This window comes from Falco biarmicus, chromosome 8 (assembly GCF_023638135.1).
Source record: "Falco biarmicus isolate bFalBia1 chromosome 8, bFalBia1.pri, whole genome shotgun sequence".
Taxonomy (NCBI): Eukaryota; Metazoa; Chordata; class Aves; order Falconiformes; family Falconidae; genus Falco; species Falco biarmicus.
The window spans coordinates 47,715,839-47,738,034 of NC_079295.1; the positions used below are offsets into that span (position 1 = coordinate 47,715,839).

At 44.1% G+C, this 22,196-nt stretch overlaps 1 protein-coding gene across 1 annotated transcript; it reads right to left on the reverse strand.

The window, feature by feature from the left end:
* Positions 1-6,058: 6,058 nt before the first annotated feature.
* Positions 6,059-19,241, reverse strand: NPM1 (nucleophosmin 1). The gene is made up of 11 exons (XM_056348613.1): positions 19,085-19,241; positions 18,259-18,338; positions 15,186-15,305; positions 14,283-14,376; positions 13,499-13,602; positions 12,893-12,951; positions 12,352-12,406; positions 10,705-10,794; positions 10,002-10,103; positions 7,398-7,472; positions 6,059-6,419 (listed from the first exon to the last, which is right to left on the reverse strand). Exons 1-11 carry the CDS (start codon positions 19,146-19,148, stop codon positions 6,381-6,383), a joined length of 882 nt encoding a protein of 293 aa, XP_056204588.1. The 5' UTR covers positions 19,149-19,241; the 3' UTR covers positions 6,059-6,380.
* Positions 19,242-22,196: the final 2,955 nt, after the last annotated feature.

Consider the following 22,196-nt stretch of genomic DNA (forward strand, 5'->3'; position numbering starts at 1 on the left):
CTGGACCTCTCTATACCCCATGTCACTGTTCTTGGTGATGGCACAACCCAATAAACAACTTGGAGCAACCTCAGAGCAACTTTAGGCAGGCCTGGAGACAGACACAGGACAGCTCTTTCTGAAAACAACGCCAAGAAAAGTGTGTTTTACTAATCCTTTTGAAGAGGACCTGTAGGCTACATCTCACTTCAGAGCAAGGACTCCAAAAATGTAGCAGATGGATGGCTCATTTTCTTGGCTGTTTACACAAAAATATATCCAAATGTGGCCTTTTTCTGGAAAAATCAACGTCACAGGCCAGTGAAGAGGAATCTCTGGAAGTCCCATTCTGCTGGGGCATGCCCAAGCACCTCGCACCCCTGCAGGCAGGTAGGGCTGAAGGCTCCATCGACGTGGAGGCACACGGCAGGGCAGCGCTGAGCTTTTCTCATCACCATGCTTCACCGTGACTGAAAGGAGGGCACCCGTCTCTGTTGTGCTCTTGGTGACACTTTGCCACACAACACAGAAGGGTGGATGGATTCATGCAGGAGCACCATGTCTGCACTTGTGTTCAAAAGATTTTTCTGGAGACTGAGAGCACGAGACTGACGATGGAAAGACAGTGCTGCTTGCAGCAGCAACAGATAGAAAAGACTGGAGGAGGAACTGATAAGGATTAGAAAACAGAGAGGAGAAGCCTGAGGAGCAGTGATGGACCCAGTTAGCAAGAAGGCTGTGCAAAGATGTAGAAGTGGGAATGAGTTGTAACGTACTATGCAGAACCATAAAGCTGGAGGGAACAAGCAGAACCACCTCTCCTAGTTTGAGACCCTAAAAAAGAAGCCAAGATCCCCCGATCTCCCAGTCCTTCCGTGGTCTCCGGAGATCACGAGGGTTGGGTCCCCTTCATTATGGTGATCCCATGATACATTATTGCCTTTAGCTATGGGCGGGGGGGGGGGGGGGGGGGGGGGTCATTTACTTAAAATCTATTTTTCCATGTGGACAATTTGAAGGAAATTCTACTTAGAAGTACGGGAAAGAGTTAAGGGGCAGGGAAGAATGTCCTAAAGGCCAGAGGTGGCCTTATTACTAAACTGAAGGCATTCTCTATTAGCTGCAGCAGCCCACGGTTCACAGCACCCACACATAGGTGTGGCATTTACATACAGGCAGCAGCTACAACAGCAGGTACTTTGGGAGGCAACACTCAAAGCAACTCTGGGATAACATATACTGCCCCAACATAGCATGACCTGCGTCACTAGAAACCTCTCATCGAGGATGCTCTTGGGAAAATATCCCAATTGCAAGCTGTGGGACAAATAAAGGACTAATGGGAAAAGTTACACAAAGCAGGCACGGATAAAGGTGGTTACAGCAGTGAAAAGCCAAGTACCTCAACAAGCTACAATATGCCTTCAACTCTCCCTGCAATTATTTCACATTTAAAAAAAAAAATGCAAAAACCTCAGGCTTAATTTGAAAATAGCTTTGAGAATTTATATCCTCACTCAAGAGGAACTTATTTTCTCTTAAATACCAGGTAAGTGAACGGAATTGGATGGGGCTCAGCAGGCTTAGGGCCCCAGCAATTAGCTGAAGGGATCTCGAGTAAGACTGCAGGACCCTTTGACAAAATTGCCTTCAGTTTATAAAAAAGACTGTTTCTAGTACCAGCATCAACCAAACACTAAGTCTAAGATGAACCAATTGTGTTCCGAGTGGCCTGATCACATCCCCTTGTCCCCTCCTTTTGCCACCTGCTGCTCAGGTATGCCAGTTTCCATCCCCTGGCCTGGGCCAGGCTCTGGGCAGCAGCACATCGCTGCCGGCACAGCCGCCTCCGAAGCCGCAGGTGCTGTTAGAGGACTCCTGCCGAGCATCCCAGTGGGTCTCTGTTTTTCTCATTCTCACTTTTGATCCTCAGCCGCCACCTTCTTGTTTTTTTGATTCACTGCCCTTTATCATTTTTCGTTTTCTCCTTTTCCTTTCCTATCCTTTTCCTAAAAAGGCTCTTTTGGCTTGGTTCAGAGAGCCGATAGAAGTGGGAGAAGAAAGTTTCTGAAGTAAAGGGCAGAGCAAAAGTCAGCCCCATACAAGTGACCACAAGCCATGCATGCATACAGTTACAGGAGTCCAGTGGTCTCCACGGAATGCATATATCATCTTAATTAACATTTAATACATTTGATTGATTTGGTCCAAATTCGGCATGGTTTAAAATCCACTCGCCTAACACTACCCAACAGCCAGCCATTGAAGAGCTGATCCAACATGACACACAGAATTGCTCCCAAAGGCATAAATGCAGATAAAAAAACAACAGCAGCAGAAAGCAGGGGACTCCCCCCGCTGTCTGCAAAGGGAAGGCTGAGTCAGGCCCTTCCAGACACACCTCGAGGTTCTGTACCGCATCTCCTGTGCCCCATCACGAAGCTCAGCTCTCCCCGTTCAGATTAGGAGAGCCAGGACTCAGACAAAGCAACTCCTAATAAATACCAGATCGCAAAAACCTCCAAACCTCACTCAACACAACCAGTTGCACTTGCTGCCGCTTGCCAGGACCTACTGCCCATTAGCCAAGGCCAGGGAATGAAGGCGCTCCATCGAACGCCTGCTCCAAACCACCCAATTCATTTGCAGCTTTTTCTATGACATTTTGTAAGTAGGATCCAGGCTTTTAATTCCCCTTTGGGAAAACGGCAAGAGAAATAAGAAATGTGCTTGTTCCACAGGGAACGAGGGAAGGAAAAGCCGGGAGTTTGGCTGCTAGTCAGTAATGGCACACTGGAAGATGGGACATAGCTTGGGGTATCTGGGTACGATTACTAGAGAAGGAGAGGGCAGAGAGCATGTTCCAGCATGAACTTAGCCCCTGAGGGACTGTCTGGGTGGCAAGAAGCCCAGAAGCGCCACCCATCCTGGCCCTGTTTTCCATTACCTCAGCCCACACACACTCCCTTCCACCCTCCCGCCAGCCTTGCTCTGGTTGTTCCTCTCCAAAGGCTGCAACAATTGCTGAGCACAGGCAAAATAACAGAGCCCCATACTCAGCGCAGTGCTTGGGGTCTGAGGCACCATTCTGGCAACCTACTTTGATTCACAGGGCCAAACAGAACTCCAGAGACAGCCCCAAGGTGGCCACAGGCACTTTTCTTGACCACCCTAAGGAATAAGGCACAGACCAAGACCTCCTGAACCTGGAAAAGGGTTTTGTACTGCAGGACAGTATCCTTCTCATCACCTCCTCTGAAATCAGATGCTCAGAAGCACCAGACTTGGAGACAAAGCAGATCCGTACAGAGCAGCTGTACCCACAGCCACCACCGTGCAGCACAGGACAGCGCTGCTGCACGGCCTGCGTGGTCCTGCACAGCCGCGTGGCCTCCCCCTTGTCCCACGCAGGGGACCACCACCAGCTACCCTCTCCTTGTAAGGAAGGAAACACTCATGGGGGGAAGCGATGCATGGAAAAAGCAACGAACAGAAGGGTCCTCCAACAGGTAGGGCAGCAGGGGGAGAAATTCGTGGGAAAAGGAGAGGTCAAGGGACAGCCACCTTGAGAGGCATTTTACCACCCCGTAAAGGAAAGACGAGTTTCCCCATGGAAGGTCAAATTTGCACCAAAGCGTGACTATGTACCTCCATGCTCTCAAACAAGCCATCCTCAAGGAGCAGGATCACACCGGCTTACAACCCTCAACATTGCCGTCAAAACATCACAGCTTTGCTCTTTGCTGCGATCGTGCCATTACCACCGTGCTAAAAGCGTGCTTCAACTCTGCAGTCAAGAACAGTACTTCAGCAACCCACATCTGGTATTTGGCATCTTCAACAGGTATTTTCGCATCTGAACTTAAACTAAGGTGTGTTTTTTTTAATTCAACCTCTAAGGCTCTGTTCATAGTGGAAGAACTGGCAGCCTGCACCTGAAAATCCTGGAGGATATGGCTGCAGAGCCCAGCAGCCCCACGGTGGCATCGGATGGCCAGTCCCAACAGGAGCGAAGCCTCTGGAGCCGTGACTGGGAGGAAGAGGAAGAGGCAGGCGCTGTTCTGGGAGGGATGCGGTGGATCACCACGCAGCAGATACTCACGCTGACCACTTCTCACAGCTAGAGCTGGTTAAGAATGTCAACTGGCAGGAAACAGTGAACAGCTAACCGGGGCCAAGTACAGTTATTTTTATGCCAGGATGCAAATGCCTCGAAGATGCTCAATGGCAGCTCGACAAAGATTTGACTGGCATCATACCTTGGCTACAGGACAGGGATACATTTTCCTTTAGAACTGCCCAGACAGGATCCATCTTCCCCCTGCAACCCTTGTGCAGAGCACGGCTGCTCCCCACGGATCTGCCTTGGTCAGTGACCTATAGACAGACAACACCCTGGCTTTTCTTAAAAGTTTAACACTCAGAATATTTTATTGGCTGGATAGCCTCTTACTGAAATTACTGTACAATTTTCACTTGTTTCAGCCAAAATTGAGGGCAATTTTGCTTAAATAAGCCTGTCTGTGCCATTAGGTCTATTTCACCAGGGAAATTTGCTCTCACTTGTGCATATGACATCATCTGTTGACATAACCCCACCGAAACCATTTTAAACCCTTATACTCTGCCATTTCACATGCTGCAATTATACTCAAGTTTAAATGAATCTTTGACACTAGCCTTGCACAGTGTTTCACTTCTCTACCATGCACTTTGCTTGGCTTTGCGTTTCCAAAAAAAGTGTTTGCTTCCGGAGGCCTGCATTCATTTCCACCATGCCCAGAATCTCAACTAAAGAAAACTAAGGTTTTTGTAACTGCAAACTTTAAAAATATTTCCAGCGACAATTTTACAAACCAGATTATACATTCTGCTTCTAGAACAACCTGGAAAAAGAACACCCGATAAAAAAAAAAAAGAGACCCCCACGCCCTATTAGGACAACCCAATAGAAGATTTTACCATGTCTTGTGAAGGTAACCGCTGTAGGACCCAAGTGTGCAAGTCCTTCAAGTGGAAAAAACCTCAACCAGCTAAAGCCTGCTTTAATGCCCTTCTGTTCTCAAATACGATTTTTCTGCTGTGAAAAACACTGGTCAGTTGCATTAATGCTCACACATTGCAAGGATTAAATCAAAGTTTAATAGTTACCATACAACTGCTTAAATATTTTCTTAAGTATTCTTTCATCTTCATACCATTACTGCAGTTACTACACATAGACATAGCATTCAAGCATTTGAAGTGATACAGCATTTAAACAAGAGCCTTGAGGAAGAGTTCAGTGCCAGCCATGACATCCATGCTTTCCCCGCCCCCCCTTCACCTTAAAAAACCCTTATACCTTGGCATTTCTACTTTTTATGACAACCAAGAACGGTCCAAATATTTGTTTCAACTCTGCCTCATAGCATCATTGGTAGGCAATAATCAAGAAAGACTGAAGGAACCGAGACAGGACCACCTGCCCATCTGAGCTTTTGGGATTTGCTGGAGATTAGTTCCTCATCATTCCCAGGAATTTCTCCACTGGCACTGATCTCCCTCAGTGAGCTCTCTAGGCACACCCTACAGCATTCAAGCTAATTCTCTTCTCCACAAAACCCTCACAGGAGCCATTTACATGAGACAACCTCAGAGACTGCAGCCCCTGAGAGGAACACCACAGCCAGCAATTCCCAAATCAAAAGTATTACATTTTACAAGCAGAGTCACAAGCCCTACAAACTCAGTTGTTAGAGGGAAACCATAAACCAATGAGCAACGAAGCTGGTCAGAAATTGAGATGCAGGAAAGGCTGTTTTAGGCAATTATGTAATTAGTGGTCACTTCCAGACAAGAATAAAGCCCTGCTTACCACTTAGTCTCATTTATATTGTCAGCTTTAAAACCAACTCCAATTCTATGAGCTTTACAGCTACTGAGCAGATGACTGGTGAGAAGACTATCTGATTTGTACTTGGTAAAAGAGAAGTAGCTACAGTATTTAGCAGTAGCTTCTATGAGAACTTTAAAGCCTTGTTATCTTCTGGGTTCAGTATGCCAACTACCCCCAACCCATAAAAAAAAGAAACGATAGTACTTTATTAAAATACTAAATTTTATTTTTTTTCCACGTACATTTAGTCTCCCCACCATTTCCATTTGTCTGACCACCACCACCACCACCATGCCTTATCAAAACATTCCATACATACTTAAAATGAAGCTGAGGGTGGAGTCCCGTCTTTAAAAACTAAACAGGCATTTTGGACAACACATTCTTGGCAAGGTAATCTGGATGACATTTATCAGACACAGTAGGGAAAAGCTCTTTCAGCATTTGTAAAAAGGACAGCCAAATAATGGTTACAGAAATAAGACTGCAGATTTTAATGAACTGTTTAAACTGTTTTCTTTTCTTACAGAGTCTGTCTCCACTGCCAGAGAGCTTGAATGACCTGGAAGTGTACACAAAAAGTTAGAAATTGAAATCCATTTTTCTAATTATTTCCAGTTTACTACCTCCACTTACTCCACAAAATACTGACGTTAAATTACAACAAAAATGCATTTCTTTCAGAGAAAATAAAGTTCAAAGCAAGACATCAGACCCTTCTGCTAGAAGACTGTTATTCCCTGTAAGTCACAATAGTAAGAATTCAGTGAAGGTAAGCTAGAGGATGGGTGTGGACCAGCTAGGCAAATATTGGCTGAACTCTGCCTACCCTGGCTCATGTCAGACCAACTCCAGTAGCTGAGGCTAACTGCTTTTAAACATTCTTTCAAGAACCTATCAATTTGTCTATCAGACAAGTTTACTCTGAACCACTGAGGGAAGTAGGAAAGTGTAAGGAATTCTGTCACTGGAAGAAAGTTTTTACCTACAGGAATTTTGATAGGGAAATCTAAGACACATTTTAGCCTAGCATATGTTGAGTAGTAACTAATTCAGAAACTTGCTTCCTGATACCACCACCTTTTGGCTTGCCCTCTTACAAGAGTTCAGTTGACTTTGGGAGAAAACGTAGCAAGAAAGCCATAATCTCAATCACAAAACAGTTCCCCCGCCCAGACACCCTCCCCAACAAAAGGCTGAACAGCAGACTGGCCTAGGTGGCCAAATTCAGCAGCAAGGAAAACCACAGCTCATTTCCTTAGCCAATATGGTGCCAAAAGGAAAATTCTGTGGGTTTAGTAAGCAAGAGATAATTTACCAACCATATAAAAGCTGGAAAAATGTAATAAAATATTAGCTTTCCCATCTTAGCCAACTAAACCCCTAAAACTGTTCCCATTTATTTGATTTGAAGTATTGTTCGTGGTTTGTAACCCTTTGAAACAGTCCAAGGCTTGTAAAGATTAAGAAGTGGAAAAGAATCCCTAAGGCAGGTTATAAAAGTTTTTGGACTTTATCGAGTTCCAATAAATTCAGTTACCTTCTGGTCCTCCGTCCTGAAGCAATTCTTAACATAGTTGGCAAATTTGGGTTCCAGCTTCGGAAGGGAAGAACCCTATTTTGAAAAAAAAGCAAGCTTTAGTGTATGCAGGTCATTTAATGATTCCAAGAAGTAACTCATGAAGCTTAAATCCCTTGCAACACACACGGAATTTTACTGAACTCACCTTGCAACATCCCAAACCAATCTGCTTTTAAGTAATTTTTTCAATTTTGCTTTCTACAGTACCCAGATATTTCTGACAGATTAGTGCCCACACACTAAAATGCCTGTACAAGCATCTTCGTTCATGCTCAGAAAACCTAACAGCAACCATTCATCACTTCAAATAACCTTGCCTGTAGTCAACGTTCATATGCTATCCAACTAAACTAGAACTAATTCCGCATCTACGGATTCCTACTACAGCACTCAACTTGAGACATTACTATCCTTCACAGGTAGGTTTTAGACTTCAGCTCTGTAAAGCAAAAAATTTAAGTGATCTCCCACCTACCCTTCAAACATCAGCTCTAAGAATGTAAAGAACCATTCTAGAAACATTTGTTTCCATCTCTGAAATGTACATACTCAAATGTACAAAGCAAATTCAGTAATAATTCATGAACATGGTTTATCTTCATGCCTCTTCCCATCTCCAGGCAAAATAATACAGCACACCATTTTAAGAAACATTGATTTACTTTCACATGCCCAGTGAATAGTGTTTTTCCTATTTTTCAGGTTTATCAGTTGAAATATACCTAGCCAACTGCGATAGTACACTTAGCTGCTACTTGGCACACTGCAGAGACAGCAATTTTCCGTTCAAAGTAAACAAAGCTACATTAGGAAGATCTGAAACTGCAACAGTGCAAGCAAGACGCTTGGATTCAGACAATTTTTTAGTTTTGTATTCTGTCAAGTACTGATGCTTTTCTATTGGCTTGCTGACATCTACCTGCTACATAATACAGCAGTTCCCTCTTAAAATTTAATAAAATGAGGGTTTTTCAAAGCTGCTAACTTGCTGGCTGTCAGCTAGAAGTGCTATTGTATATGGCAACACACAAACCTTTCGCCTAAGATATGCTTTCACACCATCTCTGAAAACATTAAATTAAGCCCCCCGCTATTGCTTCTACGTATTTGTGCTGACACAGCATTTCCAAGTGAAAACACGCTTCAACAGAAAAGTTGCCGGTTATCTGGTCTGCATGCTTCCCTCCATAGGGACATCTGTCTACTGTGAATAGCTCAGCCACTTCTGCTTACACTGCAGAAAACACTAATCGTAGCTCCTGAGTCATGCGAAAACCCACCCCAGCATCCACTAGATCCAAGAGGTTAGTTTGACCTAGCAGAATGATACCATCCATCACTGTCAGGTTCACAATTTAGGGATATGTATTTCGATCTCGATCACAATCTGTCATTGCTCACTCCGCATCCACTCTATACTGAAACACTTTTTGTCTTACTTTTGCATTCCTGGGATGAAACCACCTCAAAACATCCTAATTCTTTGGATTACTTAACTGCCACTGTAAGGGGGGAGGTTTACAAGCTCAGACCAAACGAAAAACCAACTCACCCAAAAAACCCGTGGAATTCTTCAGAGCACTGACATAAGCCAAAAACAAAGTCTTCCAATAAATACTCTGGTTCAGTCACAAACGATCTGTAAGCACACCCCTGAGCTTGTGAAGTAAAACCAGAACTACTATAGTCTAGATGTCAGGTCCTCACTACAATCTATTCTCCCATACAGGTGCATACAAGTGCACCCATAGCTACCACACCGGTTCCAAACTTGGTTAAGGGGGGAAAAGTATGGCTACTACCTGCTACACTTTTACCTAACCAGCCTATAATTAAAATGCAATTTCATTTTAATATGTAAACAGCAGCTAAAAAGAACACTCGTATGCATAGCCATGAAGTGGTAGTCAAAGCTACTAACAACCAGAAACCAAGTGACTGCCCTGTGACCTTCAAAAGATGAAACATCTGTTGAGAGACTCAATCCCAGATACCCAGTTCAGAAAGCAAATGCTTTCAGGTCTTTATCGATTCATTAATACATCACAAGGACCTATCTCCCCCTTCTGGAAGTTATAAAGCTTTACAAGCATCTGGCTACGAGTCAGATACTGCTTTAAAACCAAGTTATTCCAAGCACGTGAGGAACTCTGCTTTACTCTAGGCTGCCTAAAATAAAATGTATGTGCTAGTTAAGACACCTTTAGAATAAATATCATCCAAGGTTTGTTGCTTTGTTGTGGGGTTCGGGTTTTGGTTTTCTGTTGTGTTGGTTTGGTTGGGGTTTTTTTCAAATTTTATTTTGAAACAGTTCACTAAGAAATACCAAATTACTAATCACCAGTACTGGAAGAATACAAAAACAAAAGCGTTTTTGCTTTGCAGAAAGTACAGAGCCTTCTTTTTCTCCCCCAAAAGTTTTCATTTCTCTGACCTTCAACATCACCATATTCTGATAACAGCACAGCCATCAGTGACAGGTAACCACTTCTTAAAAACACACAATTCTTCTGATTGGTTTAAGTGTGAAAATCTGAGAACCTGAAGTTCCTGAAAACTCACCTTATCTATGGACGCTTGCATTTTTGCTTTAATCTCCTCTAACGACAGAGGAACTTTTGGTGTTTTTGGAGTTAGGGATTTATCCTTCTTGGAATCTGGAGTCTGAAAAGTATTTGTTTCATTAGAAACTTGTACATAAATAAAGCTACTTTATAATGTATAATGTATACAAGATCAAGTTTTCTAAAAACAAGAATGTTCAAAAATCTACTGTAGAATTTATACAGAATAAATGAACTAGCTATCACAGATACTTCAGATAGTTTTCAAAGTCACAGAAGTTAATCTGTGCTTCCAACACATTCCTCAGAGACAAGGGTAAGAACAATATTTAAGTTTGGAGTTATTACAGTTAGCATAGCTAGTAGCATTGTATGCTTCTGGGCAGGTACCTACACAGCACTTTCCCAACAGAAATGAAACAAAAAATATCCCAAACATGCAGTGATTTAGAATTTACTCCACAACTGCAGCCATATTCGATTATGCTTTAAGGTGATCTTAGCTGGTGTGGTCACAGCTTAATCACTGAAGAGTTTCACAGGGGAACACAACGCAATGAACTGTATCCCCAAGCATGCTTCGTATTAAGATTCAAAAACCTAACTTAATGGTTAGTACATTACTTAAAGTTACCACTGGGCAAGAAAGCTAGCTCCCACACTAGAATAAACATTTGTTTTACTCATTTGTCTTCACTCACTTTTGATTTAGATGCTGGTGTGGACGGCTTAGAGTCTTTTCCATTTTGCTTTGCTTTCTGCATATTTTTTCCTGAAGCCTCACGGACAGGCTGAAAAGAATGCATTAAGTTCATTTGCCATGAAAAAAACAGTAAATGTTAAGTCTTCAGTAATTTTTAACAAGCTTAAGTGAAAAATACGTACTATTTAACCTCAAAAAGGCATTTTCACTGCCCATGCAATACAATCAGCATCCATTATTTAAGCAAAAAGCATATAGACTACAGGAACTCAAATGAAAAACTACTGGTGTAGCACAATACGTAACATAACCAAAACAAAGTTTTGTTATGATGCCAGACAACTATGTGGGACCTCCACTACATTTTCCTTACATATTACATCTTTATATATTACCATGCAGACTTTTGGGGCAGACCTTGCCTGAAGACTAATTCTAGACAGCACTACAATTCCAAGATAAGATTCAGTGCTACCTGGTTTGTTGTAACACAACCATTACCTCTTGTTTGGCATTTCATACAGAAACACCATCTGGGATGTGCATGGGCAATACCACATGTGCATTGAGGAAGTGGATTCTTACATTCCTATATAAATCAAGAGACCATTTCGTTCAGCCACACTAGATCTGATTAGATGGCAGGAAATCTGCAGTTCAGCTTGTCTTTACCAGGCCTTAAATTATTGTGCACTATCACCTATAGAAATCCATTTGGACAGAGCAGCATATAACAAAGTAAAACATTAAATACTTGTTTCTAAACAGCAAATACAAACACATAAATTCAAGCCCAAGAATGCAAGTTCAATAAAACTACCTTCTACCTCTGCAGTTGCCAAGTTGTCTTACCGTTCATTTACCACCAGATGGCACTCACGGGCTGATGTAACTTCACATTCAAGCCCCTGGGCTGCCTGAAGGGAACACCTTCTCCAGTGGGCTCACATATTTAGATCCCTTTTTTATTCAAAGTTAGGTTACTAAGACCTTATTCACAGCATGCATGACTAAGTGAAATGGCAAAGCATAACCCGCACCTTTGAGCGAGATTGTTTGCTACCCAACACTGCACATGTGCATATACATGCTGTTGAAGAACCCAGCCATCCCTCTGCAGCAATGTAAATAAAACACGGACTCGATGCACACACTGAAGTGTTTTGATATCCTACCACAATTTCTTTATACAGACCAAGCTGAATCAAAAGCATCCCTTTCACACATTCCAAACAGCTGTGCTTAAACTCAGTTTCGGGGATTATCTGCCCAATTACTGTCATCCTTTTATTGATATCATCCATTATAAAACGAAACACTGCGAACACCTCAATTAGCTTCTGCGTTACCATAAATGCAGAGTTCAAACCTAAAAAAGCTACAGCTTATGCAAAGAGAGCTTCCCCCCACCCCTCCTGCTTTAGGGGTCTTCACGAGAATCCTCAAAGATGACTCAATCAGGACAGGTAATTAACACCTGTTAGCAAGAGGCATTAGCACTTGCTCCCTTTGCCCGAATAAACTTAGCTGCAGACACTATGCCCACCTGGCGTTATCGCTCACTTCCTTTCAAGTTCATTGAACAGGCTGTTTAATCATGGGTGAAGAGGGTCACAGTGTGTTTATATCTATCTATGCCACTTACTTTCTTCACTGGTGTTTTCATTTCTTCCTCATCTTCCTCCAAGTCATCCTCATCACTACAATTAGAAAGTTAGTCACTTCTCATAACTCAAGATTCATACGGCTTTACCCACATTAGGAATTAATCCTCCAACCTCCTTCCCAATAAAATGTTTTATTCATGAAGGAAGCAAGTAACCTTTCCAAGTCTACCTTATACCCACCTTTTAGTGTTTGGCCAAATACTACCATTCAAACAGTTAAACACACTCCTTTCTGTTTTAATACTGAAGGCGTGTAACTTCAGATTTCCACTACTACTAATACAGAAATTCTGAATTTATTAAATTAATTAATTACATTAATGAAGTTTTATAACCCAGTATAACATGTTTGAGTAATGGTAATTTAGGTTGCATTGTGGAGATAAACTTGAGATAATTCTGCTTTTATCTGTAGCAAAGATAAAAAAGGAGCTTGCTCAATTAAGATCCAGTTATGTCACACAATTCATATTCTGAAACAGTTAACCCTGTATTTCAAAATTCAGTATCAATACATACTCATCATCCTCATCATCTTCATCATCCTCATCATCCTCTTCTGACAATTTTGCTTTTTTCTTTAAAAAAAAAAATATCAAGTATGTTACACATCAATACCGTTTCATCCTAATAAACAGCAACCTTGATCCAAAACAATGTCGCATAATGATTACAAGACTATCTTCCATCAATTTAACTAAAACCCAAGAAGTTACAGCTGCCAATTCAAAAGCCATTGACAAATTTACAGCATACTCCGAGCATATGAACCTTTCCTCTACACTACAGAGCTTTAATCAGCATTTCAGTTCTTGCAGTACGTGCTGATGTTTATACCAGAATCTGCACACTCGGTTACTGCAGTGGACAAAACTTCCACATAAAAGTTGCCTCCATATTAGCCCCTCCAGCAAAGGTTTGGAAACTATCTGTACTTAACTAAGCTTCTGTAATTTAGTACTTGTCAAGACCCAAGAACAAAATAATCCTTCCCAACATATATCAATCAACAGACCACATATTAAGTGAGTCACAGCAAGCCATCTAACTGCTTACTCCTAGAGGCAGCAGTGACACCAAACCAAAAGAAAATTCTGCAGACAAGCTGATTAGAAGTATATATACCTGTGGTGTTTTAGCTCCTCCCCCACTTGCTGGTCTCTTTGTGGAAGTGTTCACAATTTTTGCATCATCTTCCTCATCATCTGATTCTGGTTCTTCCTCTAATGCTGACAAAATGATGGCAACGTGTAAAAAAAACCCACCTCATTCAACAGTTAAAGCAAGACTGCTAGTAAGAAACAAACGGAAGAGTATCACCCACAACTAAACAGGCATGGTCTCACTGAGGTGCTGGATGGATAGGAGGAAGCTTCTTACCATCAATCTAACCACTGAGACCAGAAACTTTTTCTGGATGAGTGTATGCAGGCACTACAGTGAAACCCAAAATGGGTGAATAATCATCCATATGCTGCCTGTAGTGGTCCTCACAGAAAGAAGCCACAGAAAGTCAAGAATAAAGTTTACTTTATTTCTAAGAAGACACATTTTAACAGAACTTCTAAAGAGATGAAGATCAGTTTCAAAGACAATTCTACATTCACAGAATCATAGACTCGTTTGGAAGGGACCTTAAAGATAATCTAATTCCAACACCTCTGCTCAAATTGCAGTGCTGACAAACATGCCCCTTATCTATACAAGACAAGAGCCAAGAAAAGGAATACAAGAATTTCTCTGAAGTCCTTTGTCCCACTAGTTACCTCATGCCTCTGAGGACAGTGAATTAAAACAATCACAGGGTCTTTATTAGACAAAGTACTGCTTGAGACACCAGATAAATCACTCAAGTTCTGCTGGTGCTGACAGGTAGCAAGATCAGACTTGTAACCAGAGCAATACATACCTACGAGATGTTGACCACTAACGTAAACAGGCCCCGAACCGCATTTCAACCTCAAGACCACGGGTGGTGTGATCTCAAAGCCACCTAATGAAACCTAAGGAAAAAAGCATTGTTATTTATTCAAATATTGCAGGTAAAGTGTGCTTAACACACAATCCATTCAAATGAAACCAAGAGCAGCAACGTGTAGACTCCAAGGCTATTACAGTTAGTGACTCCCAGTTTCTACCTGACAGAATATTCCAGAAGTGTCAAGTCAAGGTCAATAAGCCACAACAGGGTTTACTATGCTCTCGTTGCTTATCATAATTAAAGCACAAGTTTCAAAGCCAGACCAATCCACATTTGTTTTCTGCTCCTCTTGGCAGCAATTCCAGTTTGAACATTATCCATCACACCTGCCGCCAGCATTGTGCAGTTCCACTTGTACAACATCAGCAACACCGATTCAAATTACATTCCAGATGGCAGGAATGACAAGGGTGCCCTTAAATCAAGAAAGGGTAGCAGTCATCTTTAGAATGTCTTAAGAGCTTGGGATGTGCAGAAAAACTTCATTTTTCTCATCCCAGTCTCAAAGAAAGTAACACAGGCTATAGGTGCATCTGCTTGCAAGCGCACACATTTATATATGTAGAGATGACACACGTAATTACTACCACTTAAGAAAATGCATAATTTGAACAGAAGTCTATCATCTCTATGACTACAGTTAAGTCTACTAGGCACAAAAAAATGTATTCATATTTAGCTTGCATTTACTATACATGCCAAAACTGACACTCGTCTGAACAGACCACTGTGCTAGTTTCGCTAAAATTCAGTCAACTAAAGCCTTTTCTAACTAGTCTTTATCATCTGAGACCCAATTCACAGGAGATTTTTCCAAGTTCCTGTACTTACCGTAGGCTGCACTGACATTTTCAGAGATGCCAGTACTACTTTAATCGGGTTGCCTTCATAGTCCAATGCTTCTGCTTCTACAACATGTAATTCATCTTTGGCTCCAGCGCCTAAAGTAACCTGTGAAGAACAGTGCACATTCTGAGAATCTTCACAAATATTCTGAAGTCTTTAAAACTCCACTCACTGTCCTGCATCTCTTAAGACTGACGTCTGTAATTCTGACTGCTAATGACAGAGCTGCATGCCTCTTCCAAGCCAATATCCCTTTTCCCCATGACACCAGCGTCCTGTTGCAAGGCACAACTCAAGGCATGTTTTGATGAGAGTGAAAAGACCTTTTGCTCCTTGGATTACCACACTGAAATGAGTCAGTGCCAAGTCCAGTCGGCACTGATGCTGGCCAAGGGAAGAACTACAAACACATGCACAGAGCAAGGGAAACAGCTTCCACTGCTGCTACACAATCACAGCCCGTCCTTCCCCTTCCTGCCATGTTTCATCTGCCAGTTGCTTCACCTTGTCACACTGCACACTTTTTGATTATTTGACATTCAATGAAGAGTCAAGTCTTAACAACTCCCCCATTCAGTACAGTCATTTATGCATATGCCTTCTGCATTAACGCACCAAGGTCTGAGGGCTGCTGTCCCAGAGCATTTCACAACTCAAGTGCTGGGATTTCTTTCACTGAATACAAGCCTGGCACTTTCTGAAGACTCAAAAATCATAGCTGCAGGGAGGCAAATGAGTGACAGACACATGACAGGCCTGAAATTCCAGTTCTCTGAACCTTTGGCATCTGAGTCAGGATTACTTGCAAGAGACATGAAAACCAAGAATCCCTTGAAGGAGTACAATTATTCCTGAGACCAGTGATCAAAGCATTCTGCTTCCTTTCCCAATGCCCACAAACAAAGATTTCCACCTTCCACAGAAGATGTAGGTGTAAACACTTCAGGCAGAGATATACAACTTCAGCTTCCATTCTTCAAGAGCTGAGTTTTAGGCAGGCTGTAATGATGCAGACCAGATGTATCAGTCTGAAGGCTGAGAAATGGGTTATAGGATTCACCACTCCTGAGAAGTTTTGTTACTGTAAATTTAAAGAAGTGAAATTGCTGCTCTGATCTCACCTCTCAGAGGTTAGCAACACCACTGAATCATTCAGGCAGTGGGACTACCCAACCAGCACAAGAACTTAAGTGCATGCCCTCCACCCCATTACTCCTGTCATTTGCACCAGCTCAAGCAATACTATGGCACTTCCTATCAATTTACTTACAATATGTCTGGCAAGTGTCCATTCATGTGCCTTAATTTCTACACTGAAGGAACACACACTGGTAATAAATAGGTAATGAAGCAGGAACCATCTCTATACCCTCAGCTATCTTTAATAAGGAATCTGCAGAAGCTCTCATGCCACTTTCTACCTCTCAACATGCACCAATCTGCCTCCCCTTTCACTTTCATCTCCTTCTGTACCTCATACCCAAGTCCATCACCACATTTGTATCTTAACTGACATGCGCCAGTTAACCTTTTATACATCTAGTCTTTTATCAGGTGCACAGACCAGTCACCAGATACTTGCTACCTTCACACTTTATCTTTCATCAACTCCCTCCTCCACTTGGCCAAGGTATTTCCAGTTTGTCATGTTATTTTAACCTCCATTTCTCCTGTGTATCATCTTTTGTCTTAAATAAGACAAGTTATTGACTTTTTACCCCACAAGCCTAAAAACTAAGTACTAGTATGCAACCAATCTGCTGCTGTCCCCCATGAAGAGTGCTCAGCATCAGAAGAGATGCTACAGGTAGTTTTCCAATAACAGGATCTTTAGATAAAGCCCTGCAATTCAAGTATCCCTCAGTGGGTCATTTCATCTGCATGACATTCAGCTATGAGAACTACCTGCACGAACTCATCCTATACATACTTTACTGCTAGTCTTCCCTCAAAAGAAATTCTAATTAAGAACAAATTAGTCACTGTCAAGTGCAACCTGTAATTTTCATAATGTGCAAGGACTGAAGACACATGATTCATAAAACTGTAATGCCTATATTAAAGTGCTGTAAGTATCACTGAATAAGTTTGGAAAGCATTATTATGCAAGTCTCCAGAAGGAAGAAATTCTGCTACAGGAAGTAATACACAATTATGACTCTCTTGTTTCCAGGCCTCATTAAGGTGTCTCTCTTTATTCAAATAAACACAGTAATAAACTATAAAGTAGCGGGATGCTACAACTCTTCCATTTCCTTGCCTGTAAAGCTGGGGCATATTCTTCTGCTAACTAAAAAGTAACATGCTCAGCCCAGAACAAATGCCTTTAAATACTTTGCCTTGCTTGTGTGCCAGCAGGAAGATCTAAGGACACTTTTAAGAACTCAGTGTACAAACCCTGATTTCCAGGAGTATCCTGCTCTGTGAGGATTAATTATCTGTTAGATTAATTATCTGAATGAAAGCCAGCACTTCCCAGTTACATCCTTAGAGAGAGTGACACCAAAGACAATAAATGAAAACATACACACACACAGAGCACCATTTAGTTTTAGTATTTGCTACTTATGGAAAAAACCAAAAAGCACTGGAATGATGTTTGGGAACACCTTTTCAAAATAAAAAAAAGTTTATAATACAGTGTACTAGAATATGCCCATGTAGGATTCTTATAAATCTTACCCTCCTTTGGTGCTCCTGCAGCATCTGACCTATTGCATTGCAAATGTCAGCGTGTATATTCTGGTCTTTAATTTCAATAAAAATTTGTTAAGCTTCTGTGCATTAATTTTTAAACTCTGCCTCGCATTGCTTGTTGTAAACAATGAAACATCAGTTAATATCTTAAACTCTATTTGTTTCAACACAGCAAATATTTCAAGTGACATTGTATGCTCCACTCAGTAAGAGAAGTTTATTATTTTAACAGATTCACATAAAATCCTACACCGTTAAAGAAACAAGTTTAAGGAAATAAACATACACCTTAAAAAAATCTCGCTTCTCAAAACATCACGCTACTTAAAAAAGAAAAACTTAAAAACCAAACAATACTTGCCGTTCTCAGAGATAACTGATGCTCGTTTTCTTCATCGTCTACTTTGAACTGATACTCCTTATCTGCTTTAAGCTCGCAGCCTGTGAAAAGACCATTTAATTACTCGACTACCGTTTTACCAAGATGCAGGTATTCGCTAACCACTGATTATTTTACAACTTGCTGTTTCAAGGCTCTGTACTCGCATACAAAACGGCCCAGCGGTGCTGCGGGCACACGAGCGAGGCAACACGTGGGGCGGGGAAAATCCCCGGCGAGCCCGCGGCCTAGTGCCGGCCACGCCGCCGCCAGCGCGGCCCGCCCGCTCCAAGGCCATCCAGGCGCGCGGCGGCCTCCGCGCTGCCCGGGGGCACACCACCTCCCGGGACTCCGGCAGCACGGGCGGGGGGCCTGCCTTGGGGCTGCCGCTAGGCCAGGACGGCGCGGCCCCGCCGCCCCCACGTGTCCCAGCTCCCGCCGCCCGCCACGTGCTCGGCGGCCGCCGTCGGGCCGGGGCTGAGGCCTCGCCGCGTCCTTAGGAACGGGCGGGGAGAACAAAAGCGGCCGGGCCGGGACGCGCCGCACCGCCGCCACGTGCGAGCCCCGCGCCACGTGTGGGGCGCGCGCGGCCGCTCAGGCCGCGCGCCCCCTCACGAGCCGGGCCTCCCCGCTCCGCTCCCCTCCCGTCCGCCCCGCGGCGCGCAGGCCGGCGCCGTGCCGCGGGCTCCACCGCCGCGGGGCCCACCGCCCTGCCGCAAGGCCTCAGGGTGCGGGGGGGGGGGGGGGGGGGAGGGGGGGGCCGGGAGCGCGGCAGAAGCGCGGTGCTGGGGCAGCGGCGGCCCGTTACCGAAGAGGAAGGTCTGGGGGCGCAGGGGGCCCATGCTCTCCATGTCCATGGCGCTGTCCTCCATCTTCTCGGCCTGCGGGCGCGCTGAATGGGTGGCTGCTGCGCTGCGGGCGGACGCGCACTAAAGGAAGGGGCGTACCCGCCCCCTCCCAGATATAGCCCGCGCGCTCTCGCGAGACCCGCGCGGCGGCCACGCCCCCTCAGCCCGCCGCCACGCCCCTGCGCATGCGCCGCCACGCCCGCCGAGGGCTACCGCCGTCATGAAATGGAGGCGGCGGGGGCGGGCTGCGCGGTTGGCGTGTGCGTGGCTGGTGCTCTCGCCGCACACGCGCGGGCTAGCCGGCGGCATAGGGGGAAGGGGCGGCCAGTGCCGCCCGGGCAGGTGGCCGCTTGCCGCCGCAGCCTGGAGGGGCCAAGCAGCGGTGTAAAATGGCTGTCGTTGGGCGGGCGGCGGGGGTCCTGCGTCCTGCGCGCTCGGTGCGTGGTGATGCCCCGCCTCGCTCCTCCGTGGTCTCCCGGGCCGGCCGGTGCCGCCTCAGCCCCGGGGGCTCCGCTGCCGCCCGGCGGGCCCGGGCCTTGCCGAGGCAGCAGGCCGGCGTTCTTCTTTCAGACCCTGCTGGGAACCGGGCCTGGGTCGCAGGGCAGCCGGGGCGGGCGAGGAGCGGCCGCCACTGCGCTCCCGGGCAGCCGGGCTGGGCCCTGCGGCAGCGGAACGCGCTGCCTCTGCGTGGGCGCCACGGGCTGATGGCTCCTGGCAGCTTCGGTTTAAAAAAATCCCAACCAGCAAAAGCAGCAGCCCCTTCTCCGGCTCGCGTACCTGCTCGGGTGAGCTGCCGTTGTGGGTCACTGCTCCCCGCGCAACTGGCCTCTGAGGACCAGGGAGCAACAATGTTTCGGGAACCCCCCTTTCAGCTGATGTGTGATGGGAGCCATGACTTCATGTGAATTGGCATATGGGGATGCACATCTGTCACAACAGAATTAAAAGTTAGATTTTGGTTTTGGTTTGGTTTGGGTTTTTGGGGTTTTTTTTTTTGTAGTGAGAGCCACAAGCCTTGGAAAGGTTTGTGTATGCATCAGGACAGGCAGCCCATCGCTGGCCCTGGGCAGGGGACACCTTCCAGTTGCTGGTCCAGGCTGTCCTTGTGTCCAGCGGCTGGTCTGTAAGAGTCAGGTGTCTTGGGAGCTGTAAATTAGCTAATCTCAAGATTACTTTTACCTGAACACTCAGTCTTCAAAAATAAAAGCATATAGCCTCTTACTGCTCTTATCACTCCATTAATTTGAAATGTGTCACTCAATGCCTGCATTCATATTCATAAGGAAGAACGTTAAATTCTGTTGCTGAAAATGAGAAAAACTGAAACAAAAAAGAATTGATGTAGTGGTAGCAATAGTCTTACCTGTCAAAATGTGTCACTCATCTTTCTCGCTCCCGCAAAGCTCACCCCTTTGAAAAACAGTAAATACAGTTCCACAGTATATACATTCATCTTATTTTTGAATGAAAAGTTTCCTATTTGCAAGATACAGTTAGTTTTCCAAATACGAGGTTACTTGAGCCATGGGTTCACCAGGATACACTCCCCTACAAGCCTGTTAACATTAAAGCAGATTGTCTACCGAGGTATTTTCAAGTGGATTGCCGCAGGCTAACTAAAATACAATAATAATAAAATTGACTTGTGTGTGAAAACAAGGTATAGGAATAAATAGTAGTGCAGCTTACCGCAGGAGTGAGGACAGGGGATCTGGGCTGCTGCGAGAGCCCTCTTTTAGAGCCACAGGATAATTTTGGCTGGAAGGCACCTCTGGAGGCCACCTGGTCCAGCACCCTGCTCAGCGCAGCACCCATGTGGGTCAGCTGCAAGGGCTCAGTCTGCCTCTGCAGTTTGCCAGACTCCTTTGCTACAATGGTGCAGTAACTAACCCATTACAGCTGATTTGGAAATGCTGGTCTGGGTTAAAATTAGTGGGATTTTTTCTATTTCTTTTTTCCTCTTCGTACTAGCTCTTCTCTCTACTTAAATATAAGGCAACACACTTGTAGCATGTGACAAGAGTATTTAAGCAAAACCAGAAAAAATAGCAATCTTTTTGTTTTCTCCTTCCTTTGCATCCTGTAGTAGAGATTGTTAATCTGCAACCTGTGCATCACTTGTATGTATAGAAATAGCACCCTGATGAGTGTCAAAGTTCTAAAAGAGAACAGTGTGATTGCTTAAGTATCACAAACCATCCTTCCCATCTACTCCACTTAAAATCTCCCCAGGAAACCAGAGAAGGAACAGCATTTATTTAATTTTGTAACCTTTGGTTTGGTTCATTTCTTACTATCTTTAAGAAGAAATTACTTGTAAGGGTGGCAAGTTGGCACTGCAGTATAGAGGAGATACAGGAATTTGTGAAGCGGCAGAGGCAGGAAAACCCACTGAGTGTGGTGGCTGGTGTCACTGGCAGAAGAAAGGCATCATTAATTGATCAGACATCTCAGCCAAGAAGAGCCATATAGATGCAGCTAAGACATTTCTTTGATTTGGCTTGAAAATGGAAACTAGTATCAAAATTTAAAATGAAGTTAAGTTTTGGCATGACCTAAATGACAGACTGGAGCTGAAAGGTGAATACTACATGGAAACAGTGAAAGAGGCTGCAGCTGTTTGCACGCACATTTACCTGGTGTAGTGCCAACAGGCGTACATGGCTACTAGTCAAAAACTCACCCAAAAACCTGTTCCATGTGGCACTGAGCAGCTGGTGAAGCAGACTAGGGTTACAGAAGTCCACCCAGGTCTGTCGAAGGGGAGCAGTGCAGCCACAGCATGTTCTCATGCGTACAGAGTCGCTTTTAATTCAATTACAGTCTTCCATTACTGAGGAAATAAATGTGGGAGGAAACAAAGGACAGACACAGAGAAGCAAAACAGGGGTAGGAAGTAGGAGATATATGCTTACTGCATCTCGTTTGGCTCCATAGGGCTTTAGAAGGGCTGTCATATATCATGACATTTATTATTTCTGTCATGTACTAGGATGAGAAGTCCATTACAATATCGATCATTTTACTCTGCTCAACTCTATGCTATGTAATACTCAGCATAGCTGAAAAAGC

Excerpts from the sequence above, each read along its gene's own strand:
- NPM1 (XM_056348613.1), bottom strand. The coding sequence starts at position 19,148 with ATGGAGGACAGCGCCATGGACATGGAGAGCATGGGCCCCCTGCGCCCC. Across the intron at positions 13,603-14,282 it reads TAGTGGTCAACATCTCGTAG|CATTAGAGGAAGAACCAGAA; the intron begins GTATGTATTGCT and ends TCATTTTGTCAG. Across the intron at positions 12,952-13,498 it reads GAGGAGCTAAAACACCACAG|AAAAAAGCAAAATTGTCAGA; the intron begins GTATATATACTT and ends TTTTTTTTAAAG.